Source organism: Medicago sativa, chromosome 6 (assembly GCF_051527215.1).
Source record: "Medicago sativa cultivar Bolivia chromosome 6, Bolivia_mono, whole genome shotgun sequence".
In the NCBI taxonomy this organism is placed as follows: domain Eukaryota; kingdom Viridiplantae; phylum Streptophyta; class Magnoliopsida; order Fabales; family Fabaceae; genus Medicago; species Medicago sativa.
This window is the reverse complement of record NC_140754.1, coordinates 59,454,686-59,472,580: the sequence shown is the minus strand read 5'-3', so window position 1 is coordinate 59,472,580 and position 17,895 is coordinate 59,454,686. Positions and strand designations below refer to the sequence as shown.

Below are 17,895 nucleotides of genomic sequence, written 5' to 3'. Positions count from 1 at the left end.
CAATTAATTCTATTTTCTGAAATTAACAGTGCATATGCGTCAGTGTAAGTGTTGTGTCCATTGTATATGTGTGTACACTTCAGACATTGTGACCTATTATCTTGTACGCTAAACAACAGTTGACCTCAATTGCTAAATTTTCAGGTTGAATGATACATTCACATGGTAACCATGTGCGGTTTCCCCATAGATGAGATAGGCTATACAGCAGATGAATTATTATTTATAAACAATTTGATTATTTCAGTGGAGAAATATGAAAATGTATCAAGTCCAGAAAGGAACTTAGCTTCTTTTAATTTTTTGATAATTGAATTGGGAGTTTGTCATTTTAAGGAAACATAAATCCTTAATATGAATACATAAAACTTAAATCATGTCTAAGATGTACTTCGTAATTATGGTTTTATCAAACTACACTTGAACATGTTGATAAACACAGGGTCGTATAATATAAATCTTCGTTCTACTCTTCAATGATATGGAAATTTTCTTCTATCACTCCAGACCAGCTTAGTTTGACCTCCACTTGCGCTCCTCCCAAATGTCAGTGTCTGCCATAGACTGAATGTCAATGAGTAATAGAACAGCAGGAAAGATATAGTCATATTTAATCACAGGTCCCCCCCAAAATCGAGATGCTCTGTACAAAATATTATAAGTTTGATTTTACTGTATAATTTTTTTTACACATGAATTAATCACATTTTATCATAATGTCACTGTCTTATTAATTCTTAAAATATTTACATAGTAATATATGATTAGATCATTAGGCTTACGTATAAAATTGTTTTACACTTTCTATGCATATTCATTAGACTCGCCTCATAATTGTCATGTATACAAATAGTAACATATACGGAACTCACGTATATACTAGCAATAGATGTAAAAGGTACCTGTGTCGATCTCTTGTCATTAGGAGTCCTTGCGGATATGGGAACGGCATATCTTCCTTTCTTGGCTGAGTTTGAAGATTGTGCAGATTGCTTCTGTCTTTTCTGTTCTGGAATATTTCCCGGTGTTTTACTAGGTTGGTACCTAAAGGACTCAAGTATAGAGGGACTTCTCTTCTTAGAAGCTTTCGAAATATTCCCCTGGTACCCAAAATAAGAACTGATATTCCCAGATGATACTGATTTTTGACGCAAATTGCTCCTCTCTTTTACTTTATTAATAAATTCAGTTGTCCAGGGGGAATGATTTAACGGAGTACCAGACCTGCGGACACGTGAGAGTGGAGTTTCGCTCAAATACGACATTCCCTCCTGGAATGTTATTCCTCCGAAGTTTCTTACCGGAGTTGAATCAATACTCCCATGGGGATTGAAATCAAGAGGAAATGCATCTTTTCCAAAATCTGGTTCTCCATGGTGATCAATTTCTCCTGTATCATTCATTGATCCCCATATTGAGTTGGATTCCGGTTGAATACTGTTATCAAATGACAATTTTCTTACAATTTTATTCTTCCTCATGTGATCTTTCTCCGTCTCGGTCATCAAATTTGGGAAATACATGGAGTCAGAAATGGAGAAGCTTTCATCTACTAGAGGACTATTAGTAAAGTCAACCACCTCACCTCTAATGTCCTCATGCAGCTTCTCAAAATTACCAAGGTTGTGCCAATTCAAACCAGTATCCATTATTTCATTTTGAGACAATTCTTTATTTTTCGAAGAAAAACTGGGATGTCCTAGATTCTCTGATATTTGGGGAGCTTTGCAGTTCCATGATGATGGAGATACTCTGGAATGGTTTCTTGTTGTTGTCGCAATCTTTCTTTGCTTCTGGTAAAACGCATCACTCGTGTACAAACTAGATTTTCCCAAGTCTCTGGACCTCACAGCATCTCTTGACATACCAAGATTAAAAGGATTTTGCAAAGTAGATGGATCTGGGATAGCCTCAACATGGTTTAGTGTTTCGAATTGCAACAGTTCATCATTCTGATCATTGATTGCAGAGTTTGTTCTTTTTCTTTTATTGTCAGCTTGATAAAAGCGACACCTATCTGAGTCTTGACCAGAAGATACCGAAGAGGAGCAGTCTGTCAGTATAGATTTTGAATCCTCCCGTTCACCATATCTGCATAAAACACTCAATAGGGAAAGACTTTCTTCTGGGACATTATATTTTTCCAAAACACGTACCCTTTGTTCGTGTGACCATGCAAGAAACTGATTAAGTGTGACCCCTAAAGATAGTATAGAATGTGCTGTCAAAGGATTTATTCCAGGAAATTGTGTAAGAAATGACTCAGCTAGAGTAACTGAATCAGGCATTTTAGCATACAAACCACTTGTCAGAATGGCAGTACTCTTAATGCAGTTTATCATAACTTCATTGGTCAACTCAGGTGAGTACGAGAAGAAAATCTGCAAATCAATTCCCAGACTTGTTGCTGCTGCATAAAGTCCATCCGAGGACTCCATAACAGTAGAAAGAAAGTTAAATTCTCCTTCAAAGACCTCAAAGGAAAACAAAAATATTAAAATCAGTTCAAGGTACAGGTGGTCAATAATATATTAAACAACCACCATATATCAACAAAATCAGATTCAGCAAACTATGTTTATCAGTTTCCCAATGAAAACAATGATGAAAATCCCTTAATTCCTCTTCACTCTGATCCTTTTATTTGAATGTTTTTACTCAGTGAGACATTAATCATTCAAGGGGTCTATATTCACATTCTTTCTACCAGAAATGCTTCTCAGACTCAGATAGCAACTAAAGAAAATATCTGGCAATTCTAGCCAACATCAACCGCCTTTGTCATTTTTCTCAAGCCCCATTGACAGAACGTTGTTTTATAGAAGCAGTTGAAAAAAAAAATCACATAACACGTGTAATTAATGTGAAAAATTGATTACCAGAAAGCAGCTACTGAAGTAAAAACTAAGCAACGGAAGAATGTCAGTTGCAATATTCTCAACACATAATGACAAACTTGAAGATGCCTCAGTTGCTGGAGTTGCTTTCTTCCCTAGGTTTCTGCTATCATACCATGCCAAGCAAACTGCTGAACTTAATATAATATCAACTGGTAAATCTAAATCACGTTCAACAACTTGAATTCCTCCTTTCTCCATCGCAAGAATTACTTGGTAAGAACTTCTTCTAGACACTATCATTTCCTTATCTACATTTTGAGTATTCACAATGATGACCGATCCAGAAAAAGATTCCAAGCTTTGATGGCTATGATCAGTTTTCACAGAAGGAATTAGAGGCACAAAATTGTCTGCTTCAAGTGCAGTCTTTGAAGAATTTATATCATATCTCTGTTCCACAGGATAAAAGTTCAGTAGTCGCTCTAATTTTCGATTCACCATACTTTCCTTGTGATTGAAAAGAAGAGGAGCCTCAGTTTCCTAGAAGACAATCATTGTCAATTTCATGAGTGAGTTTTTAATATTTCATTTCATTGGTCAGTAAAAAAGTATAAGCCAAGAAACTAGAGTGCCAATCAGCTGATGCAGTTAAGTCAGTAATTCCAATTAAAGAAGTAGACAAATGAAACCATTTGATTTCCACATCTGTATCACATTGATCCAGGGTATTGTTCCTAATAAAGTCTCTCTGTTTAATTGATTATTGTTGATTTCTCTTTCTAATACCAGTTCAGTCTATCATAAACCATATTCCAGTGCAAATACCAGATATATAATCAGAAACTTCTAAATAAGTGGTTTCGATATTATTTGCGACATCATATTGTGTATGTAATCTAAATTCTATAAGCAATAAACTATGTATAGTCAGAGAGGATTACCAGCAACGTTTCAGAGTATGGGGGCATTTCAACACCTTGACAGAGTGCTTTCAGAGCAGCATGGTCATCCAACTCAACCGTCAAAAAATGAAGAGTAGGCAATCCAACCGAGTTTGGTGGAAGTTCAGATATTCTAGATGAGTCATTTGGACCACCATATTCCAAGATAATGCCAAATTTGTTGAATGGAAACAATGGAGAAACATTCCTTCAATTAACAAAGCAGTTACTTAGTCTCATAACAGAAGTATATGACCAACAACATTCCACCAAAAAAAGTATATTGCTCCATTATGCATATTCCAAGATAATGCCAAATTTGTTGAATGATAAAAATGGACAGACATACCTTCAATTAACAAAGCAATTACGTTGCTCAAAACGAAAAAAAAACAAAAAACAAAAAAAAAAAAAAACGAATTACTTAGTTTCGTAGCAGAACGTACCACCAAAAAAGCATATGTACTGCATTATGTTCACAACTTGCAATCAATCAATTGAATTAAGAATATAGAAAGGAAGTTAGTGTCCTTTTAAAATAACAGTAGCAACGTGAGGTTAACATTTTCAGACTCAAAGCATGCACTTACTGAATGAGTATTTTATCATTCCAGAAACATAAATCCTAAATTTAGTCCGTTAGAAAAAAAAAATCCTAAATTTAATACTAACCCAAATGGCAGAGCAGATCTTCGTAAAGATTCAAAAATTGAAAATATTAAATAAAAAGTAAAACATTTTAGGTACCCACTGGATTAAATGATGTACTTCTCAATAAATAGTTTTCATTTACTATTCCTTAACTATTATCGGTGATACTCATTAACAACAATCAAAGTTTTGTTTTACTATAAAGAGTTAACTGCATGGACCATATTTAAAGATAACTCCAAATGTTAAATAAAGGTAGGGTTTAAGGTTTTCATTGATTTTCCTGTACTTCTAACTAATGAAGGATAAAACCTATTTGACCCTCATTAAAAGGATATATCATTTGAAAAAGTTTTAAAAAAGCATGCTAAAAAATATGTAGTTTTAAAAAGAAGTACAATGTGAGAAAACAAAAATTAGCGTTGTCATATAGCAGCTATGGTGTAGCAGAATTTGAGCACCCACTCTTGTAAAAAGTGCCACTGAATTTAGTAAAAAGTGTTGTCAAATATAAACTATAATCTATAGCGATGCTATAGCACTGCAGCGCCACTTAATTTGAACAAACCGCTATTTTCCGTTATGTACGAATGACAATACTGAATAAATTATATAGAAACAACTGCTTACCTGTATGAAACCAGCAAGCAGTCTGAACTCAGAAGTCCCTTCATTTTAGTATCAGTGTCACCAGGAAGAATATTTGCATATGGCTGACTTCTGTACGAAGTATTTAGTTCACTGTATGATAATCCCAGGAAGAGAAGGAGACTTTTCAAAGACCCCCAGAATACTTCTTCAGCCACAATTAAAGCTTTCAAACTATCATGTTTGATGTTTGCCAGTAAAATTTCCCTGACAGTTATCAGCGACGAGTGTGCCATAGAAATATTGCTTTCCATCTTCCTATTTTCATCTTTGATCAAAGATTGGAGGATGCCTAATCTTGATTTCAAGTAGTCTATGTTTTGACATAGTTTGTCTACATACAAGCATGCTGGGTTGAGACCATAGAAACACAAGTACCAAACTGCCTGTTTAATTGCACTTAACACAATAAACGACATATTATTTCCATTTACATGGAATTCAATCAGCTTGTGTTTTTGAAGACTCAGCAATTCAAAATAATGAACATCTGATTTATGTGTCTTTGCCAGCTCTGTATCACTCTGCAAAATGGCCACATAGCTTTTTTCAAAATATGTAGCAAGTGCCACAATATTGTCAGACAGCTTAACTTTATGCAAAACAGTGTGCCACCCTTGTGATTGTAGACCAGCTTTCAATGCGGTGGATGTAACTTTTGGGATATTAACATTAGCATTGGTGGAGTCTACTCCAAAACAACAACTCTCCTTGGCAGTTGCTTTTTGAGGGTTTAAGAAATAATCAAAGTTGCTGATTTCTGACATAGACTTAAATAATAATGAAGCCCTCTCTGCATTTATTTCTGGTAACTGTTCTTGATGTCCTTCATTGAAAGATCCATTTTCTACTACTTTGCCTGCAGCAAATTCTACAGGCTGATTGTCAGGCTGAGAAATGCTATCAGAAAGCAACTTCTGCAACTCTTCACTTTGTTGAAGGTCACATTTACCTCTAGTATGACTAAGGTTGCTGATTTCTGACGTTGGCTTAAATAATGATGAAGCCCTCTGTGCCTTTTTCCCAGGTAATTGTTCACAGCATCCTTTATTGGAAGCTCCATGTTCTAAGAGTGTGCTCGCAGGAAATTCTACAGGCCGATTGTCAAGCTGAGAAATGCTTTCAGAAAGCAACTTCTGCAACTCTTCACTATTTTGAAGGTCACAAGCCCCTGAAGTATCACCAAAGAAAACCAACTCAAGTATCCATTTCCAGTTGTCAAGAGACTCTTCTCCGAAATCATGGCTGTTCATATCTATCTTGGCCCATATGTTATGATACCAGTTTGATATATTGTAACTGCATTTATCTTCTTCCAGTAGATCCCAGTTTAAGTAAATTCCATCAGACGCAGATAGGGGTTGGATCTTCATGTTGGAAAATAGTTCTTCAATGATATCATGTACATATATCATCTTTTTGTGATCAGAGATTACAGGTACAGGCAATGATTTGAATTTGTCATCTCCTAATGCCATCTCATTACTAACAATCAATTCATCAAAAGTCTTAAAGTTAAACTCTTTCATGAACATCCAGTCACTTGTTTCTTCTAGATCATTTGATGCTCTTGTGTCATAAAAAGCTTCAAAGGTATTAATCATGTCCTCATCAAAGAACACGAACTCCTGGAAAGTAATTAAATTCACTAACAAAGCACTATTAGCCTGCACAGTCCCATCCAGGGCAACATTCCTATCCACTTGTTCACTTTCCAGCATATTTATAAAATCTCTTTCAGGAAATATATCTGATAACACCAAACTCTTCTTTGATACACAGTCTTCAGAAAACAACTTCACCATTTCATGCATCTCAGAATCCAAAAGTTCCTTGCCCTCTGTTATCGACTGATATCGTTCATCAAAACTTTGAGGTTTGATATTCCCGAAATATGATTCAACAATATCTACCATAGATAAGCTTGTGGGAATTCCCAAACTTTCCTCGTCCACTTCCAACATGAGAAACATCTTTATCTCAGAGTGTGGCAGGTGCTGAACAGGTATATTACCTTCTGAAGCACATGCATTCTCCCCCTTCAGGTACTCAGAAATAACATCCTCAATCCTTGATACTGATTCTAGATCCTCGTAAGGGTACTGTCTCAATGACTCAGGCATGAGCATTTCCTGCAAGGAAAACACAGGAACTTGTTCCCTATCAAATTCGCAGACAAGCACACTTGAATAACAAAAAATTTAAATCTTTGCTTATGTCCTATCACTATATAAAATATGTTTCTCAAAATCCATTCTTTTGTGTTTAAAAGGCCATCCTTATTCCTGCATAATGCAAGATGTAAAAAACTAAAAGAGTATATTTAGATCCACCATATTGCAAACTCAACAAACAAAAATAAATAAGATACTAACATATCAAGAGTTTAATGGGCATGCACCGCCAGTGTAAAATAATTTTACACTGACACCGAATGGGAGAGCACAATACTTCCAAGTCACATTACTAACTTCTAACTACCCATACAAGGGTGAGGGTTATGGAAAAAATAGTGAATGTCAATGTAAAGCTGTTTTACACCGACAGTGCATATCCTTTAAATCCATATATTAATATGTATCAACATTTATTATAATAAAGTTTACAAGAATGAAACAATGTAATTACTTCAATAGGAGACCATCAGACTCCTTTACAGAATCTATATAAAGGTTCATACTCTGACAACGCAAGCCCGCAAACTTACAGCAAAAGTAAAAGGTGTAATAAAACAAAGTGAACATAAGAGTGGCTATATATTATAGAGTAATTACCATGCAATTTTCAACCTCTGGAGTTTGAGACAGCATTTCCATCATCTCCTTCTCAGTGAAGCATACATTTTCCTTTAAAATACATTTAAAAAAAAAAAAAAAACGTAAAGATTGAATTAACATGCTAAGAGTGCAAGAAGTCAGCATCAGTGCAAGAAGTCGGCATCAGTGTTGTCAAATAGCAGTTTATGATATGTTATAGTGTTATCAATGGCAGTGCCATAGCACATAAATTTAACAGAATTTGAAGAAACCACTATTTTCAATATTCGCGATTGACAACACTAGTTAGCATACAAAGAAATAAAAAAATGAAGCTAAAGGTTCAAAAATCAAATTCCATAAACAGAACAAGTTGTTATTATTACTACAAAACTAGAAACAAGCATCTCACCAAGAGTGCGTCCCACTGCTCAGGTGTTTCGAATTGAATTGGTTCATAAACAACTTTGTTTTCATCACCACGAGTAACCGTTTCACTCTCCTGCAAACGATATAAATTATTAGATCTAACAAAAATAAATAAACTAAATGAATAAAAATTTCAGGGAGAAGAAGTGTCAGTTTACTTTGGAAACTTCAATATCAGCACTGGAGACATGATCTTCGAATATAAAATCTGCTTCTAGCTGCAACGCAATAAAAACATTAAAAAATGACAAGCACATTCAGTAAGCTTCTTATAGAATTGCACATAGAATCTCAGTTTTCAGAGTGAAATGAAATACTAACAGTAATGAACGAAAATAACACAATCTTCGTTAAGATCGAAGCATGTCAATTCTTCATCGGAGAATCAAAACATGAACTTAAACTAACCTCACAATTTTGAAATTCAGCAACTCAAAATAAAACAAAAAAAAAAAAAACAACAATCACATAAAATCTCAATTTTCAGAGTATTATAAAACACTGATGGTGACAAACGAAAATCAACACAGAATCTACATGAGGATTGAAACACTAATTCTTCACGGGAGAAACGAAAAGTAAACTGAAATTAACTTCAAAAATATAATCTACTTCTCGCTGCTACACAATCAAAACATCCAAAAACAATGAACAAAGATATTCTCATTTTTCAGAGTGAAATGAAATGATAACAGTGTGGAACGAAAATCGAAACAACTACACTAGGACCAATGAGATAAAAAACAGAAAAATTTCATCAGAGTTACAAAATCTGCTTCTCGCCGCAATGAGCACGTAGAATCAAAATTTTCAGAGTAAAATGCAAACAGTGAAAAATGAAAATCAACACAATATACATGAAGATCGAAACGCATCAATTGTTCGTTGGGAAAGCAAAATGTAAACTGAAACTAACGTCGCAATTTTGAAATTCTGCAACGAAAATAAAACATACAAAAACAACGAGCACATAAAATCTCAATTTTCAGAGCGAAATGAAATGCTAACAGTACCGAACGAAAATCAACACAACCTACACAAAGATCAAAACACATTAATTCTTCCTCGGAGAAACAAAACCTAAACTGAATCACTGAAACTAACCTCGCGATTTTGAAATTCCGCCAGAGATGAAACATCCAAAAATCATGTGCACGTATAATATCATTTTTTTAGTGTAAAATAAAACGCTACTAGTGAAAATGGAAAAATCAACACAAACTCTATACGAGGATCAAAACACAACAATTCTTCATCGAAGGCAAAAAAAGTCAACAGAAAATTTAAATTAACCACACAATTTTAAAATTCGGAAATGCAATCAAATATTCGAAAATGACGAGGACATAGAGTCTCAATTTTCAGAGTAAAATGAAATGCTAACAGTTTCTAACGAAAATCAACGTAATCTACATGAAAATCGAAACATATTAATTCTTCATCAGTAAACTGAATTTGAAACTAACCTCGCAATTTTGAAATTCAAAAACAAAGAGCACATAGAATCTCAATTTTCAGAGTAAATTGCCAACAATAACGATAAAAAATCAATAAAAAAAATTACACTCTGATGGAAACACATTAACTCGCATCGGAGTAAAACACATTAACTCTCATCGGAGTAACAAAAAGTAAACTGAATTTGAAACTAACCTCACGATTTTAAAATTCAAAATCAAGCACATAGAAATAGAATCTCAATTTTCAGAGTAAAATGCTAACAGTAACAAACAAAAATCGACAAATTACATCAAGTCTTCATCAGAAAAGCAAAAAGAAAACTGAAAACAACTCGCACATAGAATCTCAATTTTCAGAGTGAAATGTAATGCTAACAGTAACAAACAAATGAAAATCAACATAAAATCGACATGAGGCTCAAAATGCACTAATTCTTCATCAGAGAAGCAAAATCAACTTCAAAAATAAAATGAACTTCTCGCTACAATGCAGTTTTCAGAATGCTACCAGTGAGTAACGAAAATGAACACAATGAGCACATAGAATCTCGACTTTCAGAGTGGTATCAGTTACAAACGAAAGTCGACACAAAATCTACACGAGAATGAACACATCAAATCTTCATCAGAGAATCAAAACGTAAACTGAAACTAACTTCGAAGATTGAGTCTACGTTTCGCAGCAACGCCATTTTCAGAGTGGCAACAATGACGAACAAAAATAAACACAACGAGCGCATAGAATCTCGACTTTCAGAGTGCTATTGGTTACAAACGAAAGTCAACACAAAATCTACACGAGAATAAACACATCAAATCTTCATCATAGAATCAAAACGTAAACTGAAACTAACTTCGAAGATTAAGTCTACTTTTCGCTACAACGCAATTTTCAGTGTGCCAACAGTGACGGACCAAAATCATCACCACTAGCACATAGAATCACAATTTTCAGAGTAAAATGTTAACAGCAACAAACTAAAATCAACACAAAATCTACACACGGATCAAGATGTTCTAATTCTTCATTCGAGAAACAAAATGTAAACTGAAAATTGAAACTAACCACGTGATTTTGAAATTCGGCAACTACGTTACACTAGAATCTCAATCTAGAAATTAAAACTAACGTTGGGACTTTAAAATTGAAAGTAACACAGAATCTCAATTTTCAGAGCGAAATGAAAATCTAACAGTAACAAACGAAAATCAACACAAAATATACACAAAGATCAAAACGCATCAACTCTTCATCGGAGAAGCAAAACGTGAACTGAAAAACTAACCTCGCAATTTTCAAATTCTGCAACGCAATCAAAAATTCAAACACGTAAATCACATAGAATCTCAATTTTCAAGCGAAATGAAAACGCTAACCTCGCCTCAAGTGAAGATCAACACAAGATCTACACGAGAATGTAAATGCATAAAATCTTCATCAAAGAAGGAAAACGTGAATTGAAAATCGAAACTAAGCTCACAATTTTCAAAGCCAGCGACACAATCAAAAATTCAAACACGTAAAGCACATAGAATCACAATTTCCAGAGCAAAATGAAATGCTAACAGTAACGAACGAAAATCAACTAAAAAATCTTCACGAATATCAAAGCACATTAACTCTTCACAAAACGTAAACTAAAACCGTAACGAACCTCCTCGCAATTTCGAAATTCAGCAACGGAGGAATCACGATCTGGATTCAAAACCGTTAGATCGTTCTCTTCAACGCTGATTCGGTGAGGAAGAACCGCGGAGAGAAAGGAGGAGAGAGCGGATTCGATCGGGAAAGGATCGAGGTGGAGGGAGAGGTTGGGGAGAGGAGAGAAGAGGTGGTGGTGGTGGTGGTTTGCGGTGGTGGACGACGGTGTAGGGAGACGAGGGACGGGAAGGTGGAGGAAAGGGGATTGTGATGGTGGAAGTGTAAAGTAGTCGTTGTTTAGAAAGCGTGTTCGCATTTTTGGGGGGAAGAGAAAAAAGAGAAGAAGATGAATGAAAATTGAATTTGGCGCTTAAATTTGGGTATTTATAGGACTACACTATAGGGTCTGTTTGGTAAGACCAAGAAGTTAGCTTATAACGAATAGCTTATAAGCTTGTCTCACCAAAAAAAACTCTGTTTGATAACATTCTTTTAGTAACGAGCTTATAATTTATTTTTCAAACGTTATTTGAAGTAGCGTTTGAGTTTATAACTTATAGTTTATTATCTTTTATTTCATTTTTACCCTTATTATTTTAACTAAAAGTCATATTTACCCTTTATCTTTTATTATACTTAAATTGCTACCGGACGACTTATGCTTCTGTTTAACACGTTCAATGCAACAACGCTGATGTATAGTGACATATGATTTTCCTAAAAAAAAAATGTGACCTATGATTTTTATATGTACTAGCGAAAGACGGGCACACTTTCCGCTATTTTTACTGCGCTAAAATTTAAAAATTATGAATTATGTTTTTTTTTATGAAATTTTGATTTTGATGAAAACTAAAAATATAATTTTTTGTTGCTTTCTAGTTATGACAAACCAAATTAAACATGATTATCTATTTCAATAACACCAACAATATAACAAAAAAATATAATCTAAATTCTTTTTTTTTTGTGACACCAACAACAATCTTTATTATAGAAAAAGTTGTTTAATGATATAATTGGGATAATAATAAAGTAAGTATAAATATACTCATCTAGTTTGTTACACTTTTTAAATTATAAATGAAAAAAATCATATATATATACACACACACACACACACACACACACACACACACACACACACACACACACACACACACACACACACACACACACACATATATATATATATATATATATATATATATTCATATCTTGTTTGATACATTTTTTAATATTTAAATTTATTCATATCTATTTTTTACATGAGTTATTTGTATTGAAAATTGAGTCCATTTTTGATAGAAAAAATTCAGCACAAAAGTCCTGAAAATGGTTGTTTTCTTTATATATATAGATTATGTTTTGTGTGATGGAGCGTTAGAAACCTCAAATCATCTCTTTTTGCATTGTCCGGTGATGAGAGGCGTGTGGTTAGAATTGTCTGCTTGGATTGATATATCGTTCATAATGCCCCTGAATTTGTTTAATCATTGGTTTTGTTGGAATGCGGGAGCTAGCATTAAGAAGATTATGAGGGGATTTAGATTAATTTGGCATGCCGCAATTTGGTTGATTTGGAAAGCTAGAAACGATAAAATTTTCAATGACAAGGTTTGTGAAGTGTTGAATGTTGTGGACGAGATCAAGGTGTTGTCGTCGCGATGGAGTCTTGCTCGTTTAAAGATTCCGGAGTGTTTATACTAGGCTTAATTACACTTTTGGTCCTCGTGTTTTAGCCTACTCGCGAAATTGGTTCTGCCCTTTTAAAACAGAACAAAATTGTCCTTCAGTTATCATTTTTGTTGCAGTTTTAGTCGTTCCCCTCATTTTACCTCCCAAAAACGCTGATGTGTCACATTTTTTTTGAGGTGTCCAAAAAAGCACTTAGGTGGCAATTCCAACATGGAAAATCACATTGACATGTCATCAATTAAAATTTTTTAATTGAAAAATAATTAAAACATTTCTGAAATTAAAACAAAAACATTTCATATCAATTTTTTTAATTGGAAAATAATTTATTAATTAAAAATATGAAAACATAAACTAAATAATTAGGGTTCTTAAAATCAAACCAAGAAATCACCAACTCTCTCAATCTCTTCACTGTCATCATCATCAAGTTTGGGCCTAGAGATTTGACCATCACATTATCATTCAAATCCATTCATCAGGGAAGCAATTTGAGGGAGCAAAGCATGAATTCTGTCTCTCAACAACACAAATGCAACACCAACGTACACTCTCCACTCTCACTCCTGCACCTTCACCCAGTCCAAACATGTCCCTTTTTTCTCAAAACAATTCCAACAACATATTCAAGATCTTAAGTAAATCCTCTATTTTCAACAACAATAAACAACAATTTCTTCTTCATCATCAACAACAATAGCAACAACCTTTTCAACAATCACAAAGACTCAATTTCAACAAAAACAACCACAACTCTATCAACAATTGCAGCGTGTTCTACACCAACATCAACAACAATAAAATCTTCGCCCATCAGTAGCTTCTCACTTCTATCTTCATCAAACTACAAAATAAAAACCCAAAACGAACCCAGATATGGAAAACCAGTGAAAAGAACGAAAGGATAGAGAAAGGGTTGATAGAAATTTGAATTTTTTTTTTCTCAGATTTGTGAGTATAGAAAAGGGATCTTTGATTTGTGGTAGAGAAAGGGTTGTCACAATTGTGTTATTGAGGAAGTTGAGTTTATTGAAGTAATGATTTTAGGGGTTTGATTTTCTAACCCTTTAATTTTTGCACTGAACTCAACTCGCTGGAAAACGCAGTCGGAGCCGAAGTGGCTCGTCGGTAGCCAGAAACAATGACGACGAGAGAGGGGGGTGGGGGAAAGAGAGAGAAGAAAGTTTGTGTTGATTTGGGAGATTAATGTTTTTTTTTAAAGGAGATTTGGGAGATTAATGTTAGAAGGAGGAAAACAGGGAAGGATAAGAGAACGGGGAGGAGAAATCGATGGTGGAGGGTGGAGAAAAAAATGAAAGGAATTGAAGATGGAAAGAATTGAAAAGGATTTGGGAATTAGGGTTCAATTGTTCTTATGAAATATTCAATTTCTTTTTAATTTCTTTTACTTTTAATTTTTTAAATGTTAAAATGATTTTCCTAATTTTAAAAAAGTTGATTTGATGACATGTTAATGTGATTTTCCATGTTGGAATTGCCACCTAAGTGCTTTTTTGGACACCTCATCAAAAAATGCGACACATCAGCGTTTTTGGGAGGTAAAATGGGGGTAAGGACTAAAACTGCAACAAAAATGATAACTGAAGGACAATTTTGTTCTGTTTTAAAAGGGCAGGACCAATTTCGCGAGTAGGCCAAAACACGAGGACCAAAAGTGTAATTAAGCCTTTATACTATAAGTGGTGTTGGAACCCACGTGAGTGCCTCACGAGATAAGGGTGCGGTTCTGGGGGTTTTTTGGGCCTTGTCTTGGTGTTTTTGTTTGCTTTGTAGGTGGTTGTTCCTCTTTTGCTGTGGTGTTTGTAACAGCCTGATTTTTCGCTAGATTTATTTTATTATTTATTTAATTGCTTTTGTGTGTGCGTGTATGTGATTAATTGTCTCTGTGTGTATTTTTGGTTGGGAATCATAGAATTCGGTGTTATAAGGGTATTTTAGTCATTTGGACTCGGGGTATTTTGGTCATTTTATGAGTAGGGGTAATTTAGTAATTTTTCTGAAGATTGTTTTTAGTGTTATGAGGGATGTTATTTTACTAAGTTACCGGAGAGTGTAGTGATTTATTTTATTACCGGTAAGTGACCTTTAATATTACATTTTACCGTTAAGTGAGTAGTAACATTTTGGTTAGAATAGAAATAGGTTAGGCCCATTAAGGTTTTGTGAGTTAAGTCCAATTAGGTGAACCTATATAAACTCTTGTTAGTAGAGAAATAGGGTTTTACCAACATTTACAATTGAGAAGAGATAGAGATAGATAGAGAGAGAAAGAAAGGGTTTGAAGAGAAGAATCTAGAGAAAGCTAGAGAGAGGTCAAGCTTCAAGGATTAGAGCTAGGATTGGAGCTAAAGTGAAGCCTTAGTGTTGATTTTGAAGAATTAAGGTAAGGGGGTTAGTCTTTGATCATAATCACTTAGTTGTAGCTTCTACCCTAATTCTTTACATAAGTGCTTATTTGAATAATTGATTATTTGTGAAATTAATTGTGAAATTCATGCTTATGTTGTGATGCAATGTTTGGATATGTAAATTGAATGTTAATTGAGTTGTTGATGATGAAATTGCAAGCTTAAATCATGTACATATGTATGCTTAAATCATGTACATATGAGATGTTGTTGTTGATGAATTGTGATGAATTCATGATTGGTTGTTGTTGTTGATGTTGTGAGGTGTTGTTGTTGATGTTAGAAACCTTCAGTAATCATAATCTTTGATGTTGTTATGAATTTGTGTTGTTCTTGAAGTTTTCATAAAAATAGGTCAAATGATGATTTTTGTTGTAAGGATGTTTTGGTGCAAGTTTTACATGATTTTGAGTGTCTTTTCATGTTTGGAAATGTTTAAACAAACTTTGGGATCAAATTTGAGCTTTGGGAAGTCAAAATTGGGGTTTTGGGGTGAAAAAATGAGTTTTTCTTGTAACAGGACTGTCCCAACTCGCCACAGCGAGCTGGAGGCGAGTTGGAGGCGAGCAGGAGGTGCTCCCTGTGAGCTTACTCGCCTCGCGAGTAGATTCACTAGCCATGGCGAGCTGCACAGTGGCAGCATGCTCTGTTTTGCGTTCTTGCGTCTTTTTCACACGTTTCTGTTTTGAATTGGCCTTCAGTGTAAACATGAAAGTTGTAGATAATTTTGTTAGCTTCCCAGAGGCTTTGGTTTGACTTGAAAATGATTTTTGGTTTTTGAGTTATGAGGAAAATACTCCAAGGTGGTCTTGATGAAATTTTACGAAAAATCCGCATAACTATTTCTAAGTCAACCCAAACCTTATGGATTGTTTCCTAATTTCAAACTTATGTTTTATGAGTTCAATTAAGGTGTTTAATGGTACTTAATCTATGAGGTGATGAATCTAACTTGGTTTCGTTTTGTAAAAGAATTGGTTTTGCAAAATGATACCAAGAGACAAACTTGGTGATTTTCATGATTTCGTCGTGTTTAGCCGATGCAACGTAATTGTATGTTCTACTGCACTTGTATGTAGCCTAGAGGTATACTTAGTTGAGGCATTGAATCTTGTTTACTTGATTTTAATTCAAAAGCTTCAATTATTTAAAATGGTGAAATTAGAGACGAACTTGGGTGGAAATGGTTTTAAGAGCCGACTACCTTATAAACCTCTCATGAATAGTTTTATATGATTGATTGATGATATGTGGATGATTGTTGAAGGTCGAATGTGATGAATGTCATGAAATGTTGTGTTGTTCCATTTTACTTGGTTTGTGAGGAGCATATGGAATTGTTGTGATAATTCGTGGTTGATGTTGATATATGTTGATCCATGTTGATGACTCTTAGTTGAATTATGATTGATTGATTGTGTGGACGTGAACACTTGATAATGCAATTGTTGTTGAGTTGATTAATGTAAAAGGAGATGGACTTTTACATTGTTGTTGGTGATATAATTGTTGGGGTTTTGCATTATTGGGTCTTTACTTGTATGTCCATGCATCATAATCATATTGAGTCATATGTTGAAATGTAAAGGAGATGGACTTTACATAGGTGAATTGTAAGAGGAGATGGACTCTTACATATGATTTTTTTGTTGCATCATGGGTGACGACCTTGAGGAGACTTGGTACCACATGCATATATGTGTCGAGTATAGGCGCATTGCATATTGACATGGTGTCTTGTTGTGGTATGTGAACGTTGTTTGTTGATGATGAACATGCTTGATGAGTGCTAGTTGTGATGTTGAATCTGTTGTATGAATGTGATTACTGTTGTTAACTATTCATGCAAACTATTTGAGATTTGAATTGAATTATTTATATCAAATTGTGATTTCTTGATTATGATTAATGTAATGCTTACCCCCAGTGGTTTTTGCCGCCTACCTGTCTGTATGGATGGGTAGACACTGTGCAGGAGTAGTTGCTCGGGTGTGTGCTTGGTAGCGGGAGCTTTCTCCGTTATCACTTGTTGGCGTCGTAGTATAGGGCTCTGATTAAGTTGAGTTGGTGTCCCTTTATTTTGTTGGATTTTATTTTGTTTGAGATGTACTCATTGTTGAGACTTTGGAGGATTTTATGTTGGTGTAGATTATCGACCATAGCATATGTATTGTCTTGATTTGGAGATGTATGAATATATCCGCTGTGACTGATGGGATATTATATATATATATATATATACATATATATATATATATATATATATATATATATATATATATGTGTGTGTGTATGCATGACTGTAGTTATTTGTTATGAGACGTAACATCTATTTCTTGAATATTTGTTATATTCGCGTGTTTTATCGCTTTAATAGAAATATGGCGTTACAGTGTTTTTC

At 34.4% G+C, this 17,895-nt stretch overlaps 1 protein-coding gene across 1 annotated transcript; it reads right to left on the bottom strand.

Moving 5' to 3' along the window:
• Positions 1–263: 263 nt before the first annotated feature.
• Positions 264–11,728, bottom strand: SHOC1 (shortage in chiasmata 1). Its single transcript, XM_085718205.1, has 9 exons — positions 11,381–11,728; positions 8,424–8,483; positions 8,249–8,338; positions 7,855–7,926; positions 5,063–7,212; positions 3,782–3,989; positions 2,880–3,380; positions 903–2,474; positions 264–554 (listed from the first exon to the last, which is right to left on the bottom strand). The coding sequence occupies exons 1-9, from the start codon at positions 11,681–11,683 to the stop codon at positions 474–476; spliced, it is 5,037 nt and encodes a 1,678-aa protein (XP_085574331.1). The 5' UTR covers positions 11,684–11,728; the 3' UTR covers positions 264–473.
• Between the last annotated feature and the right edge of the window lie 6,167 nt (positions 11,729–17,895).

Excerpts from the sequence above, each read along its gene's own strand:
- SHOC1 (XM_085718205.1), bottom strand. The coding sequence starts at position 11,683 with ATGCGAACACGCTTTCTAAACAACGACTACTTTACACTTCCACCATCA. Across the intron at positions 7,927-8,248 it reads AGCAGTGGGACGCACTCTTG|GAAAATGTATGCTTCACTGA; the intron begins GTGAGATGCTTG and ends TGTATTTTAAAG. Across the intron at positions 7,213-7,854 it reads CAGAGGTTGAAAATTGCATG|GAAATGCTCATGCCTGAGTC; the intron begins GTAATTACTCTA and ends TTTTCCTTGCAG.